The sequence below is a fragment of the Barbus barbus genome, assembly GCF_936440315.1.
Source record: "Barbus barbus genome assembly, chromosome: 4".
Lineage (NCBI taxonomy): Eukaryota > Metazoa > Chordata > Actinopteri > Cypriniformes > Cyprinidae > Barbus > Barbus barbus.
In genome coordinates this window covers 5562601-5589059 of record NC_136732.1, presented here as the reverse complement: position 1 = coordinate 5589059, position 26459 = coordinate 5562601, and the positions used below count along the sequence as shown (strand labels likewise).

Genomic DNA, 26459 nt, shown 5'->3' with positions numbered 1-26459 from the left:
CTACATGGTCAGTAAAAGTAATCTGCCAGTCCACTGGTCACTGCACATTCACGTCACTCTAAAATGACGATGTGCCCAAAGCAGCAAAACTGTACAAACGCCGGACATCCACACACCGCACTAGAGATCGACCGATATATCGATTTACCGATATTTTTCCCGATATTTAAGCATTTTCCATAATCGGATATCGATTTTGTAATATCGGATTCACCGATAAACACCGCCATCTTGTGGGTTTTTTGAGAATTGCGCGCAGGATCGCAATTGCAGTGCATCTGAGGGGAGACGAGACAACAACAACGGCGTGCAGGTACTTGATTTGCTGTAGTTAGTAAACTATTTAATATTACAGTCATTAATGCACAAATTAGATGTATTACATAAATGCCTGATATTTAGTTTAAATGCAACTTGGCTCTAAGAAATATGATAAATAAGATACTCTGTCAAGCCCTGTCCCTACAAATATATAACTTTGCCGGAAATAAAAGCATTGAATTGAATTCTCTCTCTGTGGCCTATTAGTCTCGTGAAGTCAGAGTCACGTAGATAATCCGTCAAGTCCTCTCCCAATAAAGACGTAACTTTACATGAATTAAATAATACAGCCATGAATGATTGCATGTTGGAAATAAAAGCATTGAATGTAATTCTCTCTCTGTTGTCTATATGCTCATCATTAGTCTCGTGAAGCCGCTTTCATATTGCAGTTCACTCAGCGGTTGATGCTCAAGAAATGCTCAGCTCGGCCACTGCATGCAACTTTTAACAAGATTTACTTTTTTGAAGCACCCTTAACTGTATTAACACTTACTATATAACCATTATTTAGTTTATAAACATCTAAATTAATACAACTCTATGGGGATTAATTATTTATTATCTCTGCAATCAATCGCAGTTTGAGTAGCCTATAGTTCTGTGTAAAGGCATAGATAAACCGCGCTGTCAGCAGCATAATTTAGAGCATGCCAGTTGAGAAATGCAATAAAATACAATGCTTGTTATATTCCAATATTCCAGAGAATATTATTCCGTGAATTAACATTATCCAGTGAATTATTCTTCACTCTTTATCCTATTAAACAGCTTATAAACCTACTAAAACTGTAGTTAAAAATTAAGTTGATATGACGCCTTTCATTTATTTATTTTCTCCATTTGAAAACATTAGACATTCTACGTTTATTTTGCTTACTGCTAATATTAGTGTTGCTGCTAAAGCTTTTTATAAATAAAAGTTTTTTATTGATTCCTCAGTGTTTGCTAAACATTCTGTAATATACTCGGTATATAATACAGCATGTGATGTGTCCTGTGCCATGCCTCGTCTTATTAGCTTTTGTTAATAAATGTTATGTAAGCTAGTTTGTCATTGTCAACGTACTGTTTTATTGTTGTTGTGCTTTTTAATTAAGAATAACAATGAATCCATCTTTTGTTTTAGTCTTAAAAAGTGAAAGGTTTATCGATATAAGCAAAACAGACAATTATCGTTTCTTGTAAAATGTGACACCAAGATCGCAAATTTGAAAGTGAAAGCGCACGAAAAAAGGAATTCCTGTTCACAAAATATAAATCACAAATAATACTGATAAAAAAGAACGAGTTGAATGTTGAACACTTTCATTAACATATAACTATAAACTATGATAAAAGTTTATCAGCATGCATTGGTTAATCAAATGTTGTAGCAAAAAACAAAAACAAATTGCAACCAAATTATGTGCTCGTGCGACCAACTGAGAAAGTTAGTCGCAAAAGTGAGATCAGTGGAAAGAATGAGTCTAGAGCCCTGCATGAAAGACTGCTAATTCTCAAAAAAATTTTGTTAAGATGACTGAAACGAGGAAAAACCAAAGTGAAGTATGGACTTACTTCACGCAGTCATTTATTTACTTTATAACAGTAAATAAATATCGGTTCTGCATATCGGTTATCGGGTACATAAACATGCAAATAATTGGTATCGGTTATAAAAAAAATCAATATCGGTCGATCACTACGAGATGCACCACGTACACCTCCATAACAATGTGCATGATACAATACTCATTAAATAATAACGTACTCACCTGTCACTTGTAAATAAAGTCCCTGGGTCGGTCATTCCCTGCCCCTTTACTCGTATTAAAAAGCCAACAAAATAACTTGTGCTCGGTGCTAGCTGTTAGCCACTCATAGTTGCAATCTTTGAAATGGTGCATAAAAAATTTGCTGGCCTTTGTTAGCGAATTCCGTTTGGGTATAGGTCTTCTTTTCTCAGTTATTCTCTTTTTGTCTGCAAAAGAGTGCCTTGAAAAAGGCGTTTTTAGGAGATCGGCAACAAGATCTGGTGTAGGCGCCGATGACTGCAGCTGCCATTTTATTTTCGTTTACTTTTAAGATATTACATTTAAGATACCTAAATAATCAATAAAAACATTTTTCACACAATTAATTTTTTTATAGGGCCAGCAGAGAAGGCCCTGCTTCCTCTGACGGCCCACCACTGTATTCGTCTGATCTTTGACGTGATCACGCGCAGCAGCGCAAACTTGATTCTGTGCTTGATCTAATATAGAGGTCTGCATTCCCACGGGACCCGACCAGATTTCTTGCGACGCGGGATTATTATTACGGGATTATGTACTTCTTTGTACATTTTTTCTCTGAAACTGCTCTTAATATTAATTTGATTTGAGTAAATAAAGGTAAGGTGTCATGCTTCTCTCTCTTATAGCCATGAGAAACATTTATTTGTAAAATCAAGCAAGAAAACATTTTTGTGTTCAGCAGAAGAAAAAACTCATACAGGTTTGGAACAACTTGAGATGAATAAATGATGACAGTCATTTTTCAGTGAACTATACAGCATATTGCCATAATATCATGGGCCCTATCATACACCCGGCGTAAGTGTTTTTGCTAGTTTCAGCCCGACGCGGTTCTCATTTTCCCGTCCTGCGACACGTTGTTTAAATAGCAAATGCATTTGCGCTCATTTGTGCGCTTATGGGCATGCTGGTCTAAAAAAGAGGTTTGTTCAGGCGCATTGTTGGTGCGTTGCTATTTTGAGGAACTGAAAATAGACTGCGCCATAGATCAACTCAAACGTCAATGGCGCAAGATTTTTTTTGTTATTTAAAGAGCGCGTTAGTGGAAAATGTGCCTCTGGGCAGGTCCATTTTGCTTATTACGAACAGGGACGCCAAATATTAAAAATGAAAGGATTACAGTGTAAAAGAATATTATTGTGTAGGCTTCATAAATATAAAAATGTCATAATGGAAAGTCATTGCGTGTTTCAGAATTAGCCTACATATTAGCTCGCGCATGAGCAGATCTGTTAGCTCTCTGGAGACGTGTTCAGTCTGTGCACCTTAAAATTACCATGACCATGGATTTTCTCCCAAATAGGCCCACCATAACTACAAACAGTCGCTGCTATCTCACAATATTACAGCAATCCTATCGCATTTATGGCAAACAGCATCACAAAACCCATGGTGACCCTGCTGACAAAAACAATAGAAACCATCACAGAAATTCTAATGATTTCCACTACGAAAACCATTACAAACCATCAACTTTTAACCGTTAAAACAATTAAATAATGGTTTCCTGTAGTATGTTTTGGGACATTACACTAGGATTTACATTAGGCTCTACTAGCTTTAAAAAAGCCATGAATAGAAGGTGACCAATTACCAGCAGAGACCAACAGGCGCCATTACAGTTTCCATTAAAACCAATACAAGTTTCATTATAACCAGAAAAACCATTACAAATTGTGTGATGGTTTCTTTTCTTTTTTCAACAGGATTTAAATAAATGTCTTATTGTATGAACTAAAATACTTGAAATCTAAATAAAAAGAGCACAATGCAAAATGTAAATGACAATGATAAACCTAGAAACCTGAGTATTCATATGCAAACATAGATTGCATTAGCGCCCAGTTTTCTTGACCGTCAACATCACTTAATGTGACACTTTTTCTTTGATTATGAACCAGTTCTGCCAGTCCTCCCCTGCCTTTGTTTCATTAATACAGTAGTAAACTCATACTACAGAGTAGGACTCGGTCTCAACTGACTGAGCACCGGAAAGTCTGGTTCTGTTTTTAGTGCTCATGCTTCCTCCACAGAGCTAAACTGAGCTAAAATATTAATCTCACATTCATCTCTACATCTCATTGTTATATGCTGCATCAAAAGTTTGTGTTTGCATCCATTACTCAAAATGTTTTTATTAGTTTTAACTTTGCACAGCTATAGGGCTGTCGACATTGGTCGATTTTATTCGACTATTCGATTTTTTAAAATCCTCGACTTCATTTTGCTCGCGTCGACTAACCGGCAGAAGTGGTGCATTTCACGGACGAGAATCCATAAAACACATGTTTTCCACCATAAAATATTAAACCCAATTAAAAATCAGAATTGTGAATTCACAAACGCTATGATTTAATGAAATAATTATATGCGATGCAGTTCTAATACAGTATATGCTCTTTAATTATTTACATGCGTGTAGGTTAAGCCCGTGCTTCTCACACCGGCTCCGTTCACAGTAGCTCCACAGGAACTGTTATCATTTACATGTGGGGAGCAGGAGCGTGTCCAGAGTTTTTTAATTGGGGTGGCAAAGGGGGGCAAGAGTAGAATGAGGGGTGGCAACTAGGCTTGCCACATAAAACCTGTTATAGCGATTATGAGGGACAATACAAGTATGAAATTTAACATCAATAAACTGAGCCTTATTTGTATTTGTTGTTATTTAATTAGTTTAATATAGGCCTATATTATATATTTTAAACATACTATGGAGCTTAATGCAATGTACATAGTGAGCAGAATCCACTTGGTTCCTCTCAATTTTCTTCTGCTATCTAATGACTGTATGGCGTTTATTTCTGTCTTTCTTTATTTTTTGACAAAAAAAGCAGTTCACAAATAAAATGACTTGTTTACTAAATTTGTACAAATAAATTTTTTCTTTAAGGTATACAGATTTATTTTTAGTTCATATTTTTTCAAAAGTAAGATAAGGAATCAATAACATGCTGATCACTAAAAAAAAATGAACAATGCCTTTTTTGAAAATTCCAGGAAATATTGAGCCCTAAAAGAAATACATGAAGTCTGTAAGATAAAAATACAATGCCACAATGCAGTAGATATATACAATTGTAACTGAAAATTATGAACCTATAGTTATATAAGTCACACAAATAGTCAAACATGGAAAGCAGTCGCTGTTAAAGGGATAGTTCACCAAAAAATAACAATTGTGTCATCATTTACTCACCCTCAAGTAGTTCCAAACCTGTATGAATGTCTTTGATATTTTGATATTCTGAAGAATGTGGGAAACAGAGCAGTTCTGGGGCACCATTGACTTAGTAGGAAAAAAAGTCAATGGTGCCCCAAAACAGCCTGCACAGCAAAATATCCAGTGTTGTTTAGAGTTATTTTAATGGTGTTAATTTATCAGAGTTAAAAAGTGTTGATTCTGGTGTTGATTTGAAAGGCATTAACACTTGCAGTGTAAACCAGTGGTCGGAGTCAGTGTAATTACAGCGAGTTGACATAATTGACACTGGTGAAGAGTTGATCCAATTTCCGGTCCTTGTACATTATTTCCTTTTTGATTAATGGCAGACGACCACGAGGAGAGGACAGTGTTCAGACAGGTATAATATTTTATAACCGCTTAAATTGACCAATTTTCATGTTTAGTTCACGTTTCTCACCATTCAGAATAATATTAGGACGTTTCTCAACATTGCCGAGTGCTAACATTATTTATTTTCAGATAACGCGACGGACCACCGAGAGGATTCTCGAGGCCATTTAGCTGCACCACTAGCTAGCAAATTGAGGTAAGAGTGGCATTGTTTGTTAGTTAGCAGTTTTAAACGTAAGTTTTCATATATTTAAGAATCTGGGGTAGATAACAGGGTAATTTCTATGATTTGTGTAACTTTTTGATGTGTAACTGTTTAACCTGTTAACGTTTACCAGAGCGACGTCGCACTGAACGCTCTTTGTTTGCATGTGTCATTGTTTTCTAATAGAATAAATGAAACGGGACAAAGTTAATCTTGACAAACTATATATCATTCTGAGGGTCTAAGCCTCAAGCATCGACGACAGATCGCTGTTTTTCGATGGAAAGCTTATAAGGAATGTATTTGCTACATTTGTGTAAGCAGTACACATCCAAACACGCAGAGTAAAAAAGCAGTACGTAAGCAGAGACTTAGGAGGAGCTTCTTCCCCCAGTCCATCAGGCTCCTAAACTCTAACTCTGTGTCATAACATCACATGACTCCATGTAAATATCACCATATCAATAGCTATTCATAATTTTTCTCTACCTCATATTGCTGCTATTTAAATACCCTGACCTGCACATTTATATATATATTTTTGTTTTAATCTTTTATTTTATTTTATTCCTCTTATTGTTTCTACTTTTCTTTTTCTTAATATTTGTATTCTATATAATTGCACTGTCCTTGGAGCGGACCTGAAATACATTTCACTGCTGGTTACACCCTGTATAATTGTGTATGTGACAAATAAAAATCTTGAATCTTGAATCTTGAGATGATGGTGAATATATTGTACCTTCTTCTGTGTTGGTGTAATTGTTACATCTGTGTTAAAAATAAAATGTCAAACTGATACAGCATGTTGGCTTTTTTTTTTTTTTTTTTTTTTACTGAATGCAGTTATTTTTAGTGAAACACAGATTACACTTCATTACCTTAATCAGGGTGTGTATGAACACTATATTAGTGTGGAAATAAGTCTCTCGGTGTTAAGATATTGACACACCTAGTTTCAACACTAACTTGTTGTAAATGAGGGGAGGGGAAACGCTAGTGGTGTTAATGGTGAACACTTAAAGTGTTGTTCTTACTCTATGCAAGTGTAAAAAAAAAGTAACACTATTTAAAGTGTTAGTTTAACTTTATTTAGTGTGGACCTATATTAACCCTGAAAAAGTGTTAATTTTCTCACTGTGAGTGTTAATTTAACACTTTCAAATTTGCTGTGTGGTTACAAACTTTCTTCAAAATATCTTCAATTTTGTTCGGCAATGATAAATGATTACAGAATTTTCATTTTTGGGTGAACTATCCCTTTAACTCACTCTCTATACAATAAATCAGAAGAGCTGAATTTGGCGGTTACCATGCTGTGCAGAAAACGGTTTTATGAAAGCATCCATGTCTAGAGCTTTTGAACGCTCAGACTCAATACTAAGTACTATCAAATTACTTAGTCTACTGTCTGACATAGTGGAACGCAAGTGAGTTTTTACAAGTTTCAATGTAGAGAAACTGTGCTCACACAAGGCACTACTCACTGGTAGCCCAACAGCTACTTTCCACCTCCATGCTGAAAAAACCTCTTCTATTGGATTTAGGAATGGAGAGTATGGTGGAAGGAACTCCACTGTTAGGAAGTGGTTTGCTGCACATGAAAGGATAACAATGTTGGTTCGGTGGAAGCTGACATTATCCCAGACAACAACATAATTAAGCAAATCTGGTCTAAATAAACCTCTTTCTTGTTCTGGAATCAGGTCTCTGTAAAGTGCGTTTAGGAAGGCAAGGAGAAGTTGGGTATTATAGGGCCCAATGTGTGCTCACACCATTCTCTGAAATGGCAGCACACATTGTAATATTGGCCCCACGTTGGCCTGGTGTGTCAGTTGTGGCTCGGTGTCCAATGAGATTGCGACCACGTCTCCGGCCTTTGAACAGATTGAATCCAGCCTCGTCCACGTGGGTTGTTTCATGTCTTTCTAACGCCATGATTCTCTACGAAGAAACAAAATATGTACATCTTAGAAGTACAGTAAAACTCACTAAGTGCACACCAATAGTTCACCTGGACATACTGGTACCGCAGCTCCTTCACTCTTTCACTATTCCTCTCAAACGGCACCTTGTAGAGTTGTTTCATAGTCATTTGATGCCTTTTCAAAACTCTGTCTATGGTGGAAATGCTGACAGAATTTATATTTGCGAAGACATTATAGTCATTTATGATTTCTCTTTGGATCTCTCTTAGCTTGATGGAATTGTTGGCTATGACCATGTTGCAAATTTCTTGTTCTTGCCGATGGTTAAATACTGCTGCTCTGCCAACTCTGTTGTGCGGTTCTATAACATGTACAAATAGACTTGCATATACCTGTACAATATTGTTGTTTATAAAAATGCTTTACATACTGTAAAACAAAAAAATAAATAAATACATATTTACCTGTTTTCCCACGAAAGGTTTGCACAATTGATGACACTGTGGACATTAGGCTGTACTCTTCGACCAGCCTCTTCCATTGTAAAACCACAATTTATGACATGATCCACAAGTGTGGCTATGATTTCATCAGAGACTCTGACTCTTCCTCTATTATGTCTTCCTCTAACACCACGTATTCTTACACGTCTTCCAATTGCTCTTCCACGAGCATGTTGCTGCAGTTCAGGGTTGTGGAAGTCCTCCATTCTCAAAAAATGGTAGTGATTGTGCTGTGGGCAATCTACATATATATGCTCCCAAACTTGATTGGTTAAATGGTTGATTCAAATTGTATTGCAATTAGAGGTCATTTTCCAATTTAGCAGACATTACAAACAATGTCATTGTCAGATATTTATGGAATATACATTGTGCGTGTATACCAATTTTTCATAATTGAATGGATCGTTTTGAATGTGATGGCTTACACGATGAAAAATGATTGAGAAGTTGTGAAGAGTTTGACAGTTTAAGTGAGAATCGACTCCATATGCAATTAGTTGTTGTACAACATTGTACTTATGTTTGCACACATGTGCCAAAGCATTTGCAATTTGCTCAAATCAATAAGAAATTACAATCTGATGTGAACAAGAAGCTAATTGTTCAGAGATCTGAACTTGTTGTTTCGAAAAAAAAAATAATAATAATAATTCGAGAATTGAGCCAAAGCGACTGAGAAAAACTTGATTACTATTTTAAACAGTTTTGATTTTTATGAATATTTTGATATATTTATTCTAAAACATAAAGATATTAAATAAAGTTTTGGCACAAATGGCATTTATAGTCCGTATCTCATATTTCCTTAAGTCAAGTCAAGTTGAGCTTTATTGTCAAAAATACATTAAAATGTTTAGGTAGGAAATGATGGGGAAAATTATGTTTAATTTAAATGAAAGTTCACAATAAAAAAGCATCGTGCTACCAGCACAACAACTGAATATGAGCCCGGTCTCATGAAAATGCGTATAAATAGTACGGCAAACAAAAATGAAAACTCGTGGTATTTATACGCAAAAATGGACTTTGGCGTATTTATGATACAAATGTGTTTGGTGTGAATATAATATGGAGTTTTCGCATGCATATGATACAAAATTTGTTGCCGTGCATATGATACTCAGTTTTCGCGTACATATGAGACACATTACCCCACGACCCTAATCCTGCCCATCACGTAGCATATACACGTCCATTGTTGAGGGTCGTTTTTATTTGGCGTACTATTTATATACACACTTTCATGAGATCGGGTTGCTGAATACATATGTGGATATATAGCAACCAAAAGTAGAACAAATAATGTCCAATAAAACGCGCACCTGGAAAAATTTATTTTGCCTTTTAATCTATGAAAATTTCAGAAAAACTAGAACCAGATGTGTATGTTCAAATTCGCTGAGAAAGATTCTGGTGCAGGGTTTGTGCATTATTCATTTTTAATGTTTCATATGCATGACTTTAAAAATAGAACAGATGGTCAAAATAAGTAGTATAATGTTCTATCATGTTAGGAAATAAAGTCATAATTCAAGTACAAATTAAAACTAAAGAGATGAGATGCATGTTAAATTAAGCTACAAATTTAACCCACTCAACTCCCAGCATAATATAATTTTTTGGAAAAGAAAAGAAAAAAAGCTTTCATATTACATTATTAGTTTATGGTTGCCATCGATGTGCCACAAATCGTCTGCGCCTCGTCTGCAGCAGGACTGAGCGCACTGCAACACATCTGGATCAATACGCTGCCCCTATTCCTGAACACAGGACTTTGCATAAAGCAGAAACTACATATTAAAATGCATTTTCAGAGGGCATTCGTTTTTAAATATCACTGAGATTGTGTTCAGTACAGACTACTTTGTTATATTTTTGTTCAACTCCTTGAATTAAAGCTTAAAGTGTGCACTTCTATTTCATCTTGATTGTAATATTTTTAATTCTGTTCTGGTGGTATACAGAGCCGAAATTATGAAAATTGTGTCAGTGTCCAAATATATATGGACGTAACTGTATGCATGTATGATATATTGACCAAGCACTATAGAGCCCTCCCACAATGCTCATGTACCAGCTTCGGCGGTCATATATTCCTATATAGGTATATTTCTTGAAGCTCCTTGATGGCTAATGTCAAAATCGTAATTGCATAATGTGCAAAATGCAAGATTTCATGTTAAATAGGGTCTGCACTAAATTTGTGATATTCCTGTTATACAGCATTTTAGAGTAAACAGTGGAGATGCAACAATACAGTTAGCCCACGGTACAATAAATACCTCAGTGTCTTAACCACCGTTTTCAGTTTGGTTCTGATGGTTTGGCACATCACCGTTCATATGTCTACTTCAAATGTCTTTTAAGAAAAGTATATTTTTTTATAGTTTGGCCATTATTTAGTGCTATGAACACATGTAATGTCCGTCTCGAAAGCATTTACACCTGGCCTTTTCAACGATCAGATAGCTATCCAATCAGAGGAAACGCATGACGTGACCAGGTGTCCTGTGGTGAATTGTGTGAATGTCACTGCTATGACTTACCTCTACAGCTATAATATCTCAAGGAAAACCTTACATTGAATTATTTTGCATTTATATAACTTACCTTTTCTGTCCAGGCTCTACACATTTGCCATATTTCTTTTATCTAATACACTTCGTTCAGCTCACGCAGCTCTTTTCTATAGAGCTGATGGTGTGAATTAGATGTGTTGGATAAGAAAAACTGCTAAATTTGCAGAGCTGTGGAGCACATGAATTAAGAGCCGCTGATATAAAGGAAGTTATGGCCTTGCAGGAACTCAATGCGATAACATTTAGATCTTGTGATGAGAGAAAAAAAAGAGATAAAAAGCCACACATATCAACATCTTAAAGATGTATGGTTAATTTCACAACACTTTACTACACATCAGCTCATCGCTCATTTTATACTAAACCTGCTTTGAAGAGATTGTCTTTTCATATTTGACTGAAACTGTTCAACACAATTTTCACATGATTTGGTTGTGTTTGAGCTTGTGGTGTCTGGTCGGTGAGTTTTAAACATTTTTATGACTTCTAGCACTAGTTTTTATTGGAGACATTATTGTCTTCTGAAGTAAAAGTGTTTTCTGTTTATGATGTTCGGAGCTCTTCATTTCATTCTGAAATCACCACAAAGATTCCAAATCTAAACTTCAAACCATTAGTAGCTCTTACTCTGTTTCTGTTTGTTCTTCAGGTAGGTTTGGTGATACATGTGGGCTGAAGGCGGTGTCAGTGAAGGAGGGAGAATCTGTCACTTTACACACTGATAGTGAAATGAGAAATAATGATCTGATTCTGTGGAGGTTTGGACCGGAAAACACTTTAATAGCTAAAATCAATGTAGCGGACAGCAGCATGACTGTAAAAGAAGATTATGATGGACGATTCATAGGTAGAATGAAGGTGGATCGTCAGACTGGATGTCTGACGATCAGAAACACCAGAATTGAACATTCAGGACGTTATGAACTACAGACCAACACGATGAAGAAGGTTTTCATTCTCACTGTCTATGGTGAGCTAAATATCAGTGTGTTTGCTTGGCATATTATTCTTTACTTCAGTGAATTCAGTAGAAATCTGAACATCTGTTTGTTCTGCAGGTGCGGTTGACGATAAGGATGAGATGAAGTCAGTTTCAGTGATGGAGGGAAACTCTGTCACTCTACACACCGATACCGAAATGAGGAACAATGATCTGATTCAGTGGAGGTTTGGAAACTATTTAATAGTCGAAATCAACGAAACGGCCAACGGCGTCACTGTATATGATGATGTTCTTGAAGGGAGATTCAGAGACAGACTGTAGGTCGATGAAAATAACGGATCTTTGACCTTCACAAATGCCAGAATTGAACACACTGGTTTTTATCAACTAAAGACCAACCATACGATGAAGGTTTTCACTCTCAGTGTCTATAGTGAGTTGGTTATACCATTTTATATGTATTACAGATTTGAAGTGGATCTACAGATGTATTGTAGTATTTAGATGTTTGAAAATGTCTTATTAATGTCCAGGTTTACATTTAGGCAACTTTCTATTACGCTCTCCGTTCGATCAGTCTTGGTTCTTCTGAATGGTTCCTCCTCATCTACATCCATATCTTCATTCACTTATGTTTTCTAGCTCCTCTGCCTGTTCCTGTCATCTTCAGCTACTGTCCTCCTCCATCATCGTCATCAGCATCCAAATGTGTGCTGCTGTGCTCAGCGGTGAATGTGGGTCAGGTGATTCTCTCTTGGTACGATGGAAACAGTTTATTGTCCAGCATCAGCGTGTCTGATATCAGCATCAGTCTCTCTCTGCCTCTGGAGGTGGAGTATCAGGATCAAAACACCTACAGATGTGTGCTGAACAATTCATTCACTGAGCAGACTCGACATCTGGACATTCGTGAAAGCTGTTACACATGCTCAGGTACGGTAGCGCTGGTAGTAGTTAATGTCAGCAGTGATTTTACTATGTATTTAGCATGTATTTCATGTTTTTACTCCTCAGGCTCTGTCCGCGGTTGTGATACTGTTCAAGCTGTGATCCGATTGGTCGTCACTGCTCTAGTGGGCGTGGCTGCTGCGGCTGCTGTTGTTGTTCTGTATTATGACATCAGATCCAGAAGAGCTGAACACAATCAAGCACATTCTCTAAATGATGTGGTTATTACTGATGTAACTTTTCATCATTTATAAATGATCATTTATTTCAAAAGGCTTTGTATATGTATCGATGTTGATTTATCAGCAGCTCATGATGATCTGAGAACAAAAAGCAATACAAGTATCAAATGCAAGTATTTGTCATAATAAATACAGAGATTACTAAAGATCGGGGTGGGGGTTAGGGCAATCGGTAACAGTTAACCAAGCCCAGGTCCGGTTCTACAGGGTGTTAGAGGGTGCTAAGCACTAAACTATCCAGTACGTGTTTGCATCGTGATGTAAAAAAAGATGAATTGTGCAGTTTAGAGAGTTTCATTGATTATAATGGGACTTTGTGAGATCGTGATGAAGTAAGATGAGCGACGGGTATTAGTGATTATAAAGGGAGCACACTTTGTGTGTTTTCTTGGCTACAATCCATTCAGACAACTTTGAGATCTAGTCTCAGCCTTAGACATCATGCCCACAGCCTGTTAGCTGAACGTCTGATGCATATGGCACACAAACATGGAAACACTTGGGGAGTTTTAAAGTCATCGTCAGATTGGTGAAATTATACAGGATTTGTGTGGCACGTTCTTTAACATTCCACCTGGAAACAAAGATGCCATGACGCCAAAGCCCCTCACAGAGGAAGAAATCTGTTACGTTTACAACTGTGACTATAGCCCCTTTCACACAGTAATACCAGCAAATTGCCGTAAAATTACCGGAATGACTTTACCGGTAAATTCAAGCATTCGAATCCAGGCTCAAGGACCTTTCCTGATCTTGCCCCCCTCTCTCCCCCACTTCGCTTCCTTTGACCTCTAATCTTTCCTTTCATAATAAAGGCAGTAAAACACCAAAAGTATGTGAAATATCTAAAGTTCACAGCACTCTTTAAAATACATCCAAGAGTTTTACACCAGTCTGTTATTGTGGCGACATTTCTACGCAACTAAACACGAAGCAGCGCAAAACGAATTTGGTGGTCTAAAGCAAACATCACGTTGCCAATTAAATCAGCAGCAAGAGTCAAAGCTAGTCCATCGTTTAGCAAAAGTTGGCACCTCTTTAAGTTATTCTTGATTGTGCTGTATTGACTTCTTTGATGCTGTGCAATTAGGTAGGACATTGTTTTGATACGTATAGTTACAAAGACTTTTTAAAGGGAATTGTGTGCTTTTTTTTTAAATATAGCCCTATATTAGCCTGTGTATATGTAGGCCAGCACGTTCAATGGGAGATATGAACATTTATTGAGTGATTGTAAAATAAAAAAAACATGTATTACAAACATATGAAAACATTACAATAAATATTCTTTCAAATATTTGAATTTTTGGTTTTTGATGTCTTGACTGTTTTTAGGAAATGCCACAGAAATCTGTCAGAAATATGCCACATAAGACACTTAAAAGACAAGACTTAGAGTTAGATTATAGTTATATAACATTTTTATTTGTAAACCTTTATTTGAATATGGCAACATAAAAGTAAAGTAAAGTAAAGTCGTGACGTATTGTCAAGTATGGTGACCCATACTCGAAATTGGTGCTCTGCGTTTAACCCATCCAAGTGCACACACACAGCAGTGAGTAGTGAACACACACACACACACACACCGTGAACACACACCCGGGGAGCAGTTGGGGGTTCGGTGCCTTGCTCAAGGGCACCTCAGTCGTGGTATTGAGGGTGGAGAGAGCGCTGGACATTCACTCCCCCCACCTACAATTCCTGCCGGCCGGGGGCTCGAACTCGCAACCTTTCGATTACGAGTCCGACTCTCTAACCATTAGGCCACGACTTCCCCATATCACGCTCTACAATATTTCTATGAATAAATCTCTGACAGAGACCCTCCCCTATCAGCCAATCACTGTGTGCATAGTCACAGTCATATAGTGATAGAGTAGTATTTTTATACCGGTACAGGGAATTAAAAGTGCTTGTTTTGCTTACCAGAAAATCTGGTCATGCACTGTATGCATAGCTTGCAGCGCTAAAGTTAAATGCTGAGTGTTAAATAATAAAATAATATGTTAAAAAGTGTGCTCTTATCATTCTGTGGACAAAATCCCGTGAACTTCGCCCCGATCAGGAGCTGTATATGCACATGGACGCTCATCTGTTTTCAATGCAGCTTAACCGAGAGCTTCATGTCATCTTCCCACTCATTAAACTATGACAGGTCCTTTACTGCAAAAAGACGGTCACTGCGACAGTGATGAAACTATGGCACTATGTGCTTTTAAAAACCATTTTCATAGGTTTCTCGTTATATAGTCGGCTCGGAAAATATGTAAATGCGCATGCCCAGTAGCCACAGCTGTAACTAGGGCTGTAGTCAAGTCCACCTTTGTCGAGTCCAAGACCAGGACTATCGAGTCCGAGTCAAGACCGAGTCCAAAGTGGTTCGAGTCCAAGTCAAGTCCAAGTCCAAGAGGTTCGAGTCCAAGTCAAGTCCAAGTCCAAATGAGAGTCAAAACAGAGAAAGAAAATAAAAGCATCTTCTTCAAAACCACATACTTAACTATTGATCATTTATGTGACACGAGAGACAGCATATCTTCTATTCTAAGATAATCATTTTGCATTATTATTTGTAATGATCTAAAAGCATGTGCAGCAACACCGCAGGATCAAATTAGGCTAGTTTATTTACTTTAGGTTTAGCAATTTCACTAAAGTCACATAAACTGAAGTGCAACTTCACATTTTCAGCATTTTTATTATAGGAAAATATTACAAAGAACAAGCAATATAAGTCTAAAAAATAAATCAACATGTTCTTGAACTTGTTACTTGTTCTAAAGCAGGGTGTCCAAACTCAGTCCTGGAGGGCCGGTGTCCTGCAGAGTTTAGCTCCAACTTGCCTCAACAGACCTGCCTGAAAGTTTCTAGTACGCTTAGATTAGCTGTTTCAGGTGTGTTTGATAAGGGTTGGAGCTGAATTCTGCAGGACACCAGCCCTCCAGGACAAAGTTTTGAGACCCCTGTCCTAAAGAAACCATAGTACAATGTAACCCTCCCAAGCAAGGCTGTGTAGCATATAAACACCTTCAGCTCTGTGTGTCTGTGTGTGTGGCTGCGCAGGCATTTGTTTGCTGTTTACCTTAGGCCATATAATATAGGTGCAATATATATCCCCCGGTGATAGGGGGATATAGACAGTATTACAGGTGTTAAGCTGAGGCCATTTTTAATAGTAGAAATAAAAATAATTTAGTTCAGTTAGAGAACAGACAATTAAAGATTGAAAAATTAAAGAAATTAAAAATTGGAAGGTTTTTTTATTTGTTTCTAGGCTGGACCATGTGGCAAAAAAAAGGGATTTTCATAGAATATTTGACCAATTCTCGATTCTGTACAATTTTAACTAGTCAACTTAAAATATAACTACAACATGATTCAAGCAACTTTTTTTTATTAAACCTCTAGTTAAAGAAAATTATATTCTAAGTACACCACACACATGAAGTTGTCATCATGATGTAAATGTTAAACAAATCACTAAATATCTTGTACAAACTTTTCTTATGCATATTATATGTTCAGAAATAATGCAAGAAAAATGCTTAACCCTTTGGGGTCGGCTGTATCGCCGGCGATACGAACTCGTTTTTTTTAAGATAAGTGCAAAAGACACTAAAAATGCTCTGTTGATTTTGGTCACACAAATAAGTGTTATACATCAATCGAAACTGTTAAGTGTCTACTTTTTTTTGAGTACACTCACGATTACAACCAAACTTTGTGGTTTTGGGGAAAAAAGAAAACAAACAGGGTGCGCTGTCTGTCTTCTCCTTCTCCGCGATATATTTATAGTAACGCGTCACTAAAATGAAGTGTAACTCAGCAAATACTCAAGTAATTCAAATTCAAAATGACTGAAGGTATAACACCTAGACTGCTATTATTAACTATAAATGCTCTGTAAAAACAATGAACAGTGGTTTTCAGCCTGTCACCCTGATGCAAACATGAAATATCAGACATACAGTAGTAGTTCTTCACAGGTTTTTTATTTGATTACGCTGCTTTTCCATTGTTTTTTCTGTAAACATGGATGTGTTTGACTGTTGTGCTCGAGTCTCTTGCAGTATCTCGTGCATGAAACAGCTTTCTAAAAACGCGGCGCTCTAGTTATTAAAAGATGTTTAACTCCCATCTTCTTGCATGTTTTCCTATTCCACTGCCCGCGTCGCATCTTTGTGAATACAAAAGCACATTCTGTATGAATGGCATAGAGAGCATCACAAGAGAGCGGTTAATCATGTGCGCTGATATGCGGTGAAACTAAATTGCACACGGGCATTTATAGGCTATATAAAAGCAAAGGAAAGTCAGGTGGAAGAGAGGGAAAACTCCAACGAACTTTGTAAAACCAAACTGTATTATGCAACTCGCCGACATTGTGTCTGTGGCCAAAATAAAAATTAATTATGCCTCTGCGCAGCGCGCACACTTGGAGCCAGGCATGCATTTACCAGGCGACCAATGGCAATGCCCGTTCTAGATGGATTGTAAATTAAACCAATTACATTACCCATTTTCCAAACAAGCGAGCCAGATTAATGGTTTATGGTTTCGTTTTGAAAGAGAAAAAAAAGCATATATAGCTGGACTCGGTCGAGACCAACTACAACATTTGACGAGTCCAATGACCAAGTCCGAGTCCAAATACCAACGAGTCCAAGACAAGTCCGAGACGACAGAAAAACGTCTCGAGTCCGGACTCGAGTACTACAGCCCTAGCAGTAACCTGCTCTGTCTTCTCTGTCGGTGTGTGGTCAGTTTCCTGTGTTTTGCAATGCGTGAGAACATGAGTGTAGTGTGAGTGTTTGTCAGTCATGGCAACAGTAACTATTGGTGGTTAATAAAAAATATAGCAGCCAAAAGCCTGTGGAAGAGAGTGAAAGATGCTTATGTGCAAAAATATAAGCCTTTTCTTTCAGCGAAGTTGCTGCTGTTTTTCTTCCGGTGACCTCAAACCATGCCTTGCTCTTTCATTGGCTGTAGCTCGTCACGACACCTGACACCACGTGATGTCGAGTCGGCTGACCGGTCCAGATATTTGGCATGTTAGATATTTGTTTGGCGTCGGCGAGGTGTCGGCGACGCGTCAGCGAGCGTCTTTGATGCATCGTTGTGTAGTTTACACATAAAGATCGCGACGCGACGATCACCCGCTGATTTTCCCCCGATTACAGCCCGACCTGTCGGCGAGCTCGTTAACTTGCAAATCGGGCTTAAAATCCTGTAGTGTGAACTAGCCTTTATTTGGTTAATGAAATAGCCCTCACTATGCCAAATCCAGCTCCATTTTTATCTGATTGGTGAGTCAAGCACCCACTACTTTCTGTAAAAAATCATTTTTCTTTAAGACATAAGGCTGGACTGGTACCTACTGAAAAGCAGATTGAAAATGTTAGTTAAAACACAGAATTCAGAGAACTGCTGGGAGACCCATGGATAATCAAGATTAATACAGTTAACCCTCTAAGCGCCAAAGACGCAAAATTGCGACAAGACGTCATACTTCATGAAATGGGCTGTAGTTCCTAATCTGGTGTAATGGCTCATTTGTATTCCCTTCCACTAGATGGCAGACATGTAGTACTGTACTTCGATTCTAGACCAAAATTGTTCGAGGAAATAGCAGAGTAAGTGAGCTATAGTGTCAGTGATGCGGAAGCAATTCAGTTCATAGCGTCTGAGTAAATTGTGAGATTTGTGAGAGAAAATCGCCAAACGGCTAATAAAAAGTTGTACTGTGAGGATGTGTTGCAAATGTCATTCGCCGATTCTGACTCTGAAGGGGAATATTTGCCTTTTGGAAATGACGATCAGCCGTCTAATGATCACGCTTTTCCCGGTACATCTTTTCCGCGCAATGGTGCCGCTGCACAAGGCGCGATCGTTCACAAAGCACAAACAAGTGATCATTTCAACACTTTGCCCAACGGGGATGGGGGTGGCAGGGGTGGACGTGGTCTTAGTGTCCATAGGAGAGCTGTTGCTCTCTGATGATCGGCCAGATTTCGCTGTTTGTTCTGATCGCGCGCGCTCAAAGGGCCGCCGGCAGACAGTACAGGTGCAGTCAGTTTGGGGTAGATCCATACTCCATACTATGGTACAGAGGTACCATACTCTCAAGAACTATAAACTGTCACATAGATACCTGATTGGGCAGATAGGTGGTCAACTGATCAAAAATAGGCACATGTATTTTACTATGGCACAGTAATATAGTAATAATTTACTTTCTCCTGTTTTACTGTTGATTTCCTCTTTTCCTGATCATTTGGAATGAGGATAAAAAGACAAAAAAACAACAACAACATGCAAATAAGTTCAAACATCCATTCAATATCTATTATTTCCTGAATATTACTGATGAACTGATCAAAAAGTAGGCTACTGTTCACATGCATTTTACTACTATATAGTTTAGTAATATAGTAATAATTTAGTACTTTCTCCTGTTTTATTGTTGGTTTCCTCTTTTCTGATCATTTGGAATGAGGAGAAAAAGACGAAAAAAACAAACAAAAAAATCAAACCATCAATTCAATATCTACTATTTCCTAAATATTATGAAATTCAAGAGGGCCGCCCCTGATGACGTCATAATATGCAAATTAGATGAGTATATTTACACCCCACATAAACTTTCGGTCATGCCCAACATTTTTCTAATTTACAGTAGATCTCTATCTTTAAGCCATTTCAAGCCACAAGCTTTTGAAATCTTGATGTCAAAATCCAACATTTTTTCCAAAAAACCCTGGCACCTAAAGGGTTAATAAAATAACAAACTTTGAAGCAGTCTCTTTAGTGATCAAATAAATATGCAGCACCTGTGCACGCAAAGGGAAGGGATGGAAGTCCTTCTGTTTAGATCACCAGTCTGTTGAAGCTATTTGGCTGTTGCACTGGGTATGTATGGTCTCTGTTGTTCTCTGCCTCTCCTCATTCTGGCTTTCGATTGATCCTGCCAGTTTTGCATTTCAGGATGTTTTCATTACCCTTAGTAAAAGTCTCAAGTGAAAGATTCACCTTTTCCTGCTTTAAGTCAGCCTTTCTCCATGTTGATGTGTGCCCTCCTCTTTCAGGAGGGGAGTTGACAATCCATCAGCCCCTCATTCTTCTTCTCTCTGCAGCTGAGTCTTTGCTTCTTCGCTGCATTGTTAGATAGACTCCAGTTCTTTGCTTCCTTTTGTCAAGTTCCAGGACTTCTGGACTTCTGTGGGAAGTTGTGGCCTAATGGTTAGAGAGTCGGACTTGTAATCCGAAGGTTGCGGGTTCGAGTCTCCGGCCGGCAGGAATTGTAGGTGGGGGGAGTGAATATCCAGCGCTCTCTCCACCCTCAATACCACGACTGAGGTGCCCTTGAGCAAGGCACCGAACCCCCAACTGCTCCCCGGGCGCTGCAGCATAAAATGGCTGCCCACTGCTCCGGGTGTGTGTTCACGGTGTGTGTGTGTTCACTGCTGTGTGTGTGCACGTTGGATGGGTTAAATGCAGAGCACGAATTCCGAGCATGGGTCACCATACTTGGCTGAATGTCACTTCACTTCCAGAAGCCATCTGAAATTTTTAACACTCAGAGACTGCATTAATCAAATTGAACCTTTGTATACTCAAATTGTGTCTGAGAAATCAGCTCTTTATCTAATTTTCACTTTTCAACCATCTCTTTCAATGGTTTCTTAATAAAAAAGGTTAAATAAAAAAAAATAAAAAAAGTTTCATCTGGTTAAAACAGCAGTTCCCTTATTCTATTTTAGTCAAGCAAGTTCTTCGTTGCAGAAAAACAGCAATCAGTTTTTTCTTTGCATAATGCAGAAATCAGCTACCTTTATTATCCGAGTATACTACAATAAAACAAAAGAATCCTTCATTCTACAACAGCATGACATGCGTATGGTAAAACTAAAGACTTCAATCATAATTTTTCTTCTATAATTGCACACATGGTTCAGAATAATCTAGTAATGGTGAATGAATTTTCCAAACCAACATAAAATAATTGCTTTTTGTCTTATTTTATTATGTAATCAACAAGTTCCATTATTACTGTAAATTGTCCTATAGCTTTTGAATCTAAATTTCTATGAACTTGGTCACCCAATCTTGCTCTCATTCAACATTTCACCACACAAGTTATCTTTAGTTAACTCGAACCCAAATCTTTGAAACTCTATAATGTACTTACTTTCACACTGTCTCCCAGGGATAACAAGATACACATTTTAGACGTCTTCAGATATAAGATATAAAAATTAAACACGTGCAATATTTTTATTAATGTATTAAGACATGTCATTATGATAATAAATGTATATCTTATTTTAACTAATCTATTATTATTTCAATAATCTGCAAAGTCCACATCTTGGAACAGCTTTTATATGCAACATTCATACAAGTCCTTTTATTATTTAAGGCTCATAAAATCATCCTTTATCCCTTTTTTTATTTAGGGCTCATATATTCATTCACTCTTCCCTAGTGTAACACCAGGCGCTCCCATCTCCGCTGCCTGACCACTCTCACATGATGGTCCGGGAGGGGTACATACCTCTGGTCCCACCAGATATAGAGATATAGATTTTCTCACAAACCACAATCATAGTCACAGATACACTCAGACAGACACAGACAATGACACATACATTAAAACAGACTACACTTACACTCTTCCTGAGTGACCTGTCAGATACTCTCTTTCACTGATACACTTCCTCAACACAGTAAAAAAGTAGAACCCAGCAGGAATTTTTGCCTACCCGTTCAGACCTCTGTGTAATTTATTACAAACAGAGCGGTATCCGGAGGACTTTGCGCGCTTTCCTATACTTTATCTGCTTAACATTTAATGTTATCCTTCCAGGCCCACTTAACAATAAACACAGACCATTGCATGCAATGTAAATCTGCTCAACGTCTACTGCCATCCATCAAAGGCCCTCTTAACAGTAAAACAGATCTGTGCATGCGATTATTTCTTCTGGAATCAAAACCCTTTATTCTTTTTGTTCTTTAAATTTGGAAGAGCAGTTTTTAAGAGTTCTTACCACCAAGGGCTAACTGGCAAACAACACAAACTAATTATATAAGCATAAACTGCCTACCTTTTTAGTGGCCACTTAATTTGTGTTGCTCGTCAAGTAAGCCCAACGTGGTCTTTCACCCTCTGCTCCTTTCCAATCCTGTTCGTGACGCCAATTTGTGGTGGTTTCTGCCCGTGCTGTGAGGAATCATTCTCAGACTCTTGGGGTTTTGGTGCCAGAATTTAGATTTTATTATCAGAGACAATAAAACCGAGAGACCCTGCAGGGAATCACTCGTGTGTGTGTCTCCATACCCTTTAATACAGTTTTTTTCCATTAAGGTGTGTCCTATACATTTCCTACGTCATTGTTTTATCATCTTTTTGCTGTGCCTTTATCTGCTTCCTGCAGCAGATTATAGGCCTCAATTTACGTTACGTTAAAGAAGGAGACCCTATCATGTCAAACCCAGATGTGCAGCTTTATCTTAAACCATACGTCAGCACATTCCATTCTTCTGCAGGCCTCTACTCACACAGGCAGATACAATTTTATAATAGTAGAATAACTTGATACATAAATGGCTATATTCACATTGATTACACTTGATTAATTTATATTTTGATTAATAAAACTCTTCGTCAGCAGCTGAATTCTGAACAAGCTGCAGACGAGAGAGAGAGGCCTGATTCACACCCAGATACAAAACATTACAATAATCCAAACACAATAACACAAAGCATGCACAACTTTCTCCATGTCCTCAAAAGACAGGATCGACTTTACAACAGCATTAATTTATCAATCAAATCTAAGCTCAAACCATGTAAAATATAATCAGAAACCCTCAAAAGAGCTGACTCTGTACTATGGCTGAAATGTTTTTCAATATCGCCCATATGTACATGTATGCTTATATTAATGCTGCATTATTTAATTTGTTTCACCTGTACGCATTAGAAATCATAACACAAGATTTAGTGTAATAAACTTTCTAGGTATTTGTAGGTAACTTATTTAATTCAAAGTATTTAAAGTCAAAATATCTGTTGTTTGATAGTTTTGTCATCCATTTATGCCTCCATCTGATACGGTCAGTTACACGACTCTTTAAACCCTCAGCAAGCCACAAAATAATACGCAGTACTTTCCAAAACCATTGATTTAGTCTTACTTTGTTAGAGAAATTTTAAGATATTTTTTTATGAGGAAAACTGATGCTTAGACTGATATAATTTAGATGGTATAATTGAATTTTGCCCCCCCCCAAAACAAAACAAATCTGTCATCATGTATGTAGAAACCTGTATGTTTCTTGCTTTCTTTCACTTGTCTGTAGAACATAAAAATATTTTTGAAGAATGTTGGCAACCGATCAAAGACAGACATTTCTTAAAATATGATTGTTACGGCCGTAGTGTTGATTTTTGCATCTGTCCAGTAGATGATGCTGCTCCGTGGTTTGGTCTTTTCCAGAGCGGGAGTCAGGTACAGGTGTGGAGTGTTACCTGTGATTGGTGTTTGATTCAGAAAGCAGGAGAAGTTCTGGACTTTGATGCCGTTTATCTGTAAGGTGGAACAGAAGAGAGAGAGAAATCAGTGTTCAGAACAAATTACTAATTAGTTACTATTTCAATTACAGTTTCTTTTTTCAGTTAAAAACTCTTACATTTACATGATCTGGCATAGATATTTCTAAAACAATATTTGTGTTTTAAATACATTTGAACATGAATTCCATTCATATGTTTGTGTTTGTGTTTGTGTGACTACCGTTGATTCACTATAAAGAGAAACACATGCTAATGAGTGTAAGCCATATATAATAAACCACAAGGAACAAATACAAATGAGATTTTGCCTTGAAACAAAAACCTTTCAGTTAAATGTTCCACTAGTTAAACATGTTTGTATTGGTGTCAGTAAATAACTGAAAGTAAAGTAAGTGTAAAGTAAAGCGACGTGTTGCTTGTCAAAGTAAAAACACACAAGAGACAGAGACATTGATCATGTGATGCTGGACGACTGTGAGCTGAAGCTGGAATCTGCTCTGATTTTACCAACGTTTTCCTACAATCTGCCAAAATCTATTTCAAGCTGTAACTAGATAAAAAAAGTTTGTCGAGACAAACTTTAAGTTGGCTTGAGAAAGCCGGACCACAAAGTTTAGAAAAGTTTGAAAAGTTTAAGTAGTTTAAAAAAGTTTGATGGTTTTCAGTATGAAATAGTTTGAAGTTTAAAGTAGTTTTACAAGCTTAAGGCAATACAGTCTGACATAGATAGATAGATAGATAGATAGATAGATAGATAGATAGATAGATAGATAGAACTAGACAGACAGATAGATAGATAGATAGATAGATAGATAGATAGATAGATAGATAGATAGATAGAACTAGACAGACAGATAGATAGATAGATAGATAGAAATAGTCAGATCCAAATCAGGTGAACGGTATAGGAATTACAACAGTTTGCATATGTGCCTCTTGGTCTCATCTGTCCATAGGATGTTGTTCCAGAACTGTGAAGGCTTTTTTAGATGTCGTTTGGCAAACTCTAATCTGGCCTTCCTGTTTTTGAGGCTCACCAATGGTTTACATCTTGTGGTGAACCCTCTGTATTCACTCTGGTGAAGTCTTCTCTTGATTGTTGACTTTGACACACATACACCTACCTCCTGGAGAGTGTTCTTGATCTGGCCAACTGTTGTGAAGGGTGTTTTCTTCACCAGGGAAAGAATTCTTCGGTCATTCACCACAGTTGTTTTCCGTGGTCTTCCGGGTCTTTTGGTGTTGCTGAGCTCACCGGTGCGTTCCTTCTTTTTAAGAATGTTCCAAACAGTTGTTTTGGCCATGCCTAATGTTTTTGCTATCTCTCTGATGGGTTTGCTTTGCTTTTTCAGCCTAATGATGGCTTGCTTCACTGATAGTGACAGCTCTTTGGATCTCATCTTGACAGTTGACAGCAACAGATTCCAAATGCAAATAGCACACTTGAAATGAACTCTGGACCTTTTATCTGCTCTGTGTAATTGGGATAATGAGGGAATAACACACACCTTAACAAGTGGGAGGCACATATGCAAACTGTTGTAATTCCTACACCGTTTAATTAAAGCTGACCGTCTGCAGTTAAAGCACATCTTGTTCATTTCATTTGAAATCCATTGTGGTGGTGTATAGAGCCAAAAATGTTAGAATTGTGTCAATGTCCCAATATTTATGGACCTGACTGTAGATAGATAGAAATAGTCAGATAGATAGATAGATGACAGATAGATAGATAGAAATAGTCAGACAGATAGAAATAGTCAGATAGATAGATAGAAATAGTCAGACAGATATAGATAGAAATAGTCAGACAGATATAGATAGAAATAGTCAAAAGATAGATAGAAATAGTCAGATAGATAGAAATAGATAGATAGATAGAAATAGTCAGATAGATAGATAGAAATAGTCAGATAGACAGATAGATAGATAGAAATAGTCAGATAGACAGACAAACAGATAGATAGATAGATAGATAGAAATAGTCAGACAGATATAGATAGAAATAGTCAAAAGATAGATAGAAATAGTCAGATAGATAGAAATAGATAGATAGATATAGTCAGATAGACAGACAGATAGATAGATAGAAATAGATAGATAGATAAATAGAAATAGTCAGAGATAGATAGATAGATAGATAGAAATAGTCAGATAGACAGACAAACAGAGATAGATAGATAGATAGATAGATAGATAGATAGATAGATAGAAATAGTCAGATAGATAGATAGATAGATAGAAATAGTCAGATAGACAGACAAACAGATAGATAGATAGATAGATAGATAGATAGATAGAAATAGTCAGATAGACAGATAGAAATAGTCAGATAGATAGAAATAGTCAGATAGACAGAGATAGATAGATAGATAGATAGATAGATTGATAGAAATAGTCAGAAGATATGTAGATAGATAGATAGATAGATAGATAGATAGATAGATAGATAGAAATAGTCAGATAGATAGATAGAAATAGATAGATAGAAATAGTCAGATAGACAGATAGATAGATAGAAATAGACAGATAGACAGATAGATAGATAGATAGATAGATAGATAGATAGATAGAAATAGACAGACAGATAGACAGAAATAGACAGATAGACAGACAGATAGATAGATAGAAATAGTCAGAAGATAGGTAGATAGATAGATAGAAATAGTCAGATAGACAGATAGATAGATAGAAATAGTCAGATAGACAGACAAACAGATAGATAGATAGATAGAAATAGTCAGACAGATATAGATAGAAATAGTCAAAAGATAGATAGAAATAGTCAGATAGATAGATAGAAATAGATAGATAGAAATAGTCAGATAGACAAATAGATAGATAGAAATAGACAGA

At 37.1% G+C, this 26459-nt stretch overlaps 1 protein-coding gene and 1 long non-coding RNA gene across 2 annotated transcripts in view; one reads left to right on the top strand and one right to left on the bottom strand.

The window, feature by feature from the left end:
* Positions 1-26459, top strand: part of LOC306867355 — a 1261287-nt gene that overhangs the window by 476046 nt on the left and 758782 nt on the right. The gene's annotated exons all lie outside the window — the stretch shown is intronic.
* The window catches only part of LOC306867163 (ribonuclease inhibitor-like), a 228849-nt gene continuing 225917 nt past the window's right edge, over positions 23528-26459 (bottom strand). The window contains exon 6 of the mRNA XM_079412730.1: positions 23528-23616. Coding sequence (XP_079268856.1) covers positions 23613-23616 — 4 coding nt within the window. The 3' untranslated portion in view covers positions 23528-23612. The remainder of the gene's footprint in view (positions 23617-26459) is intronic.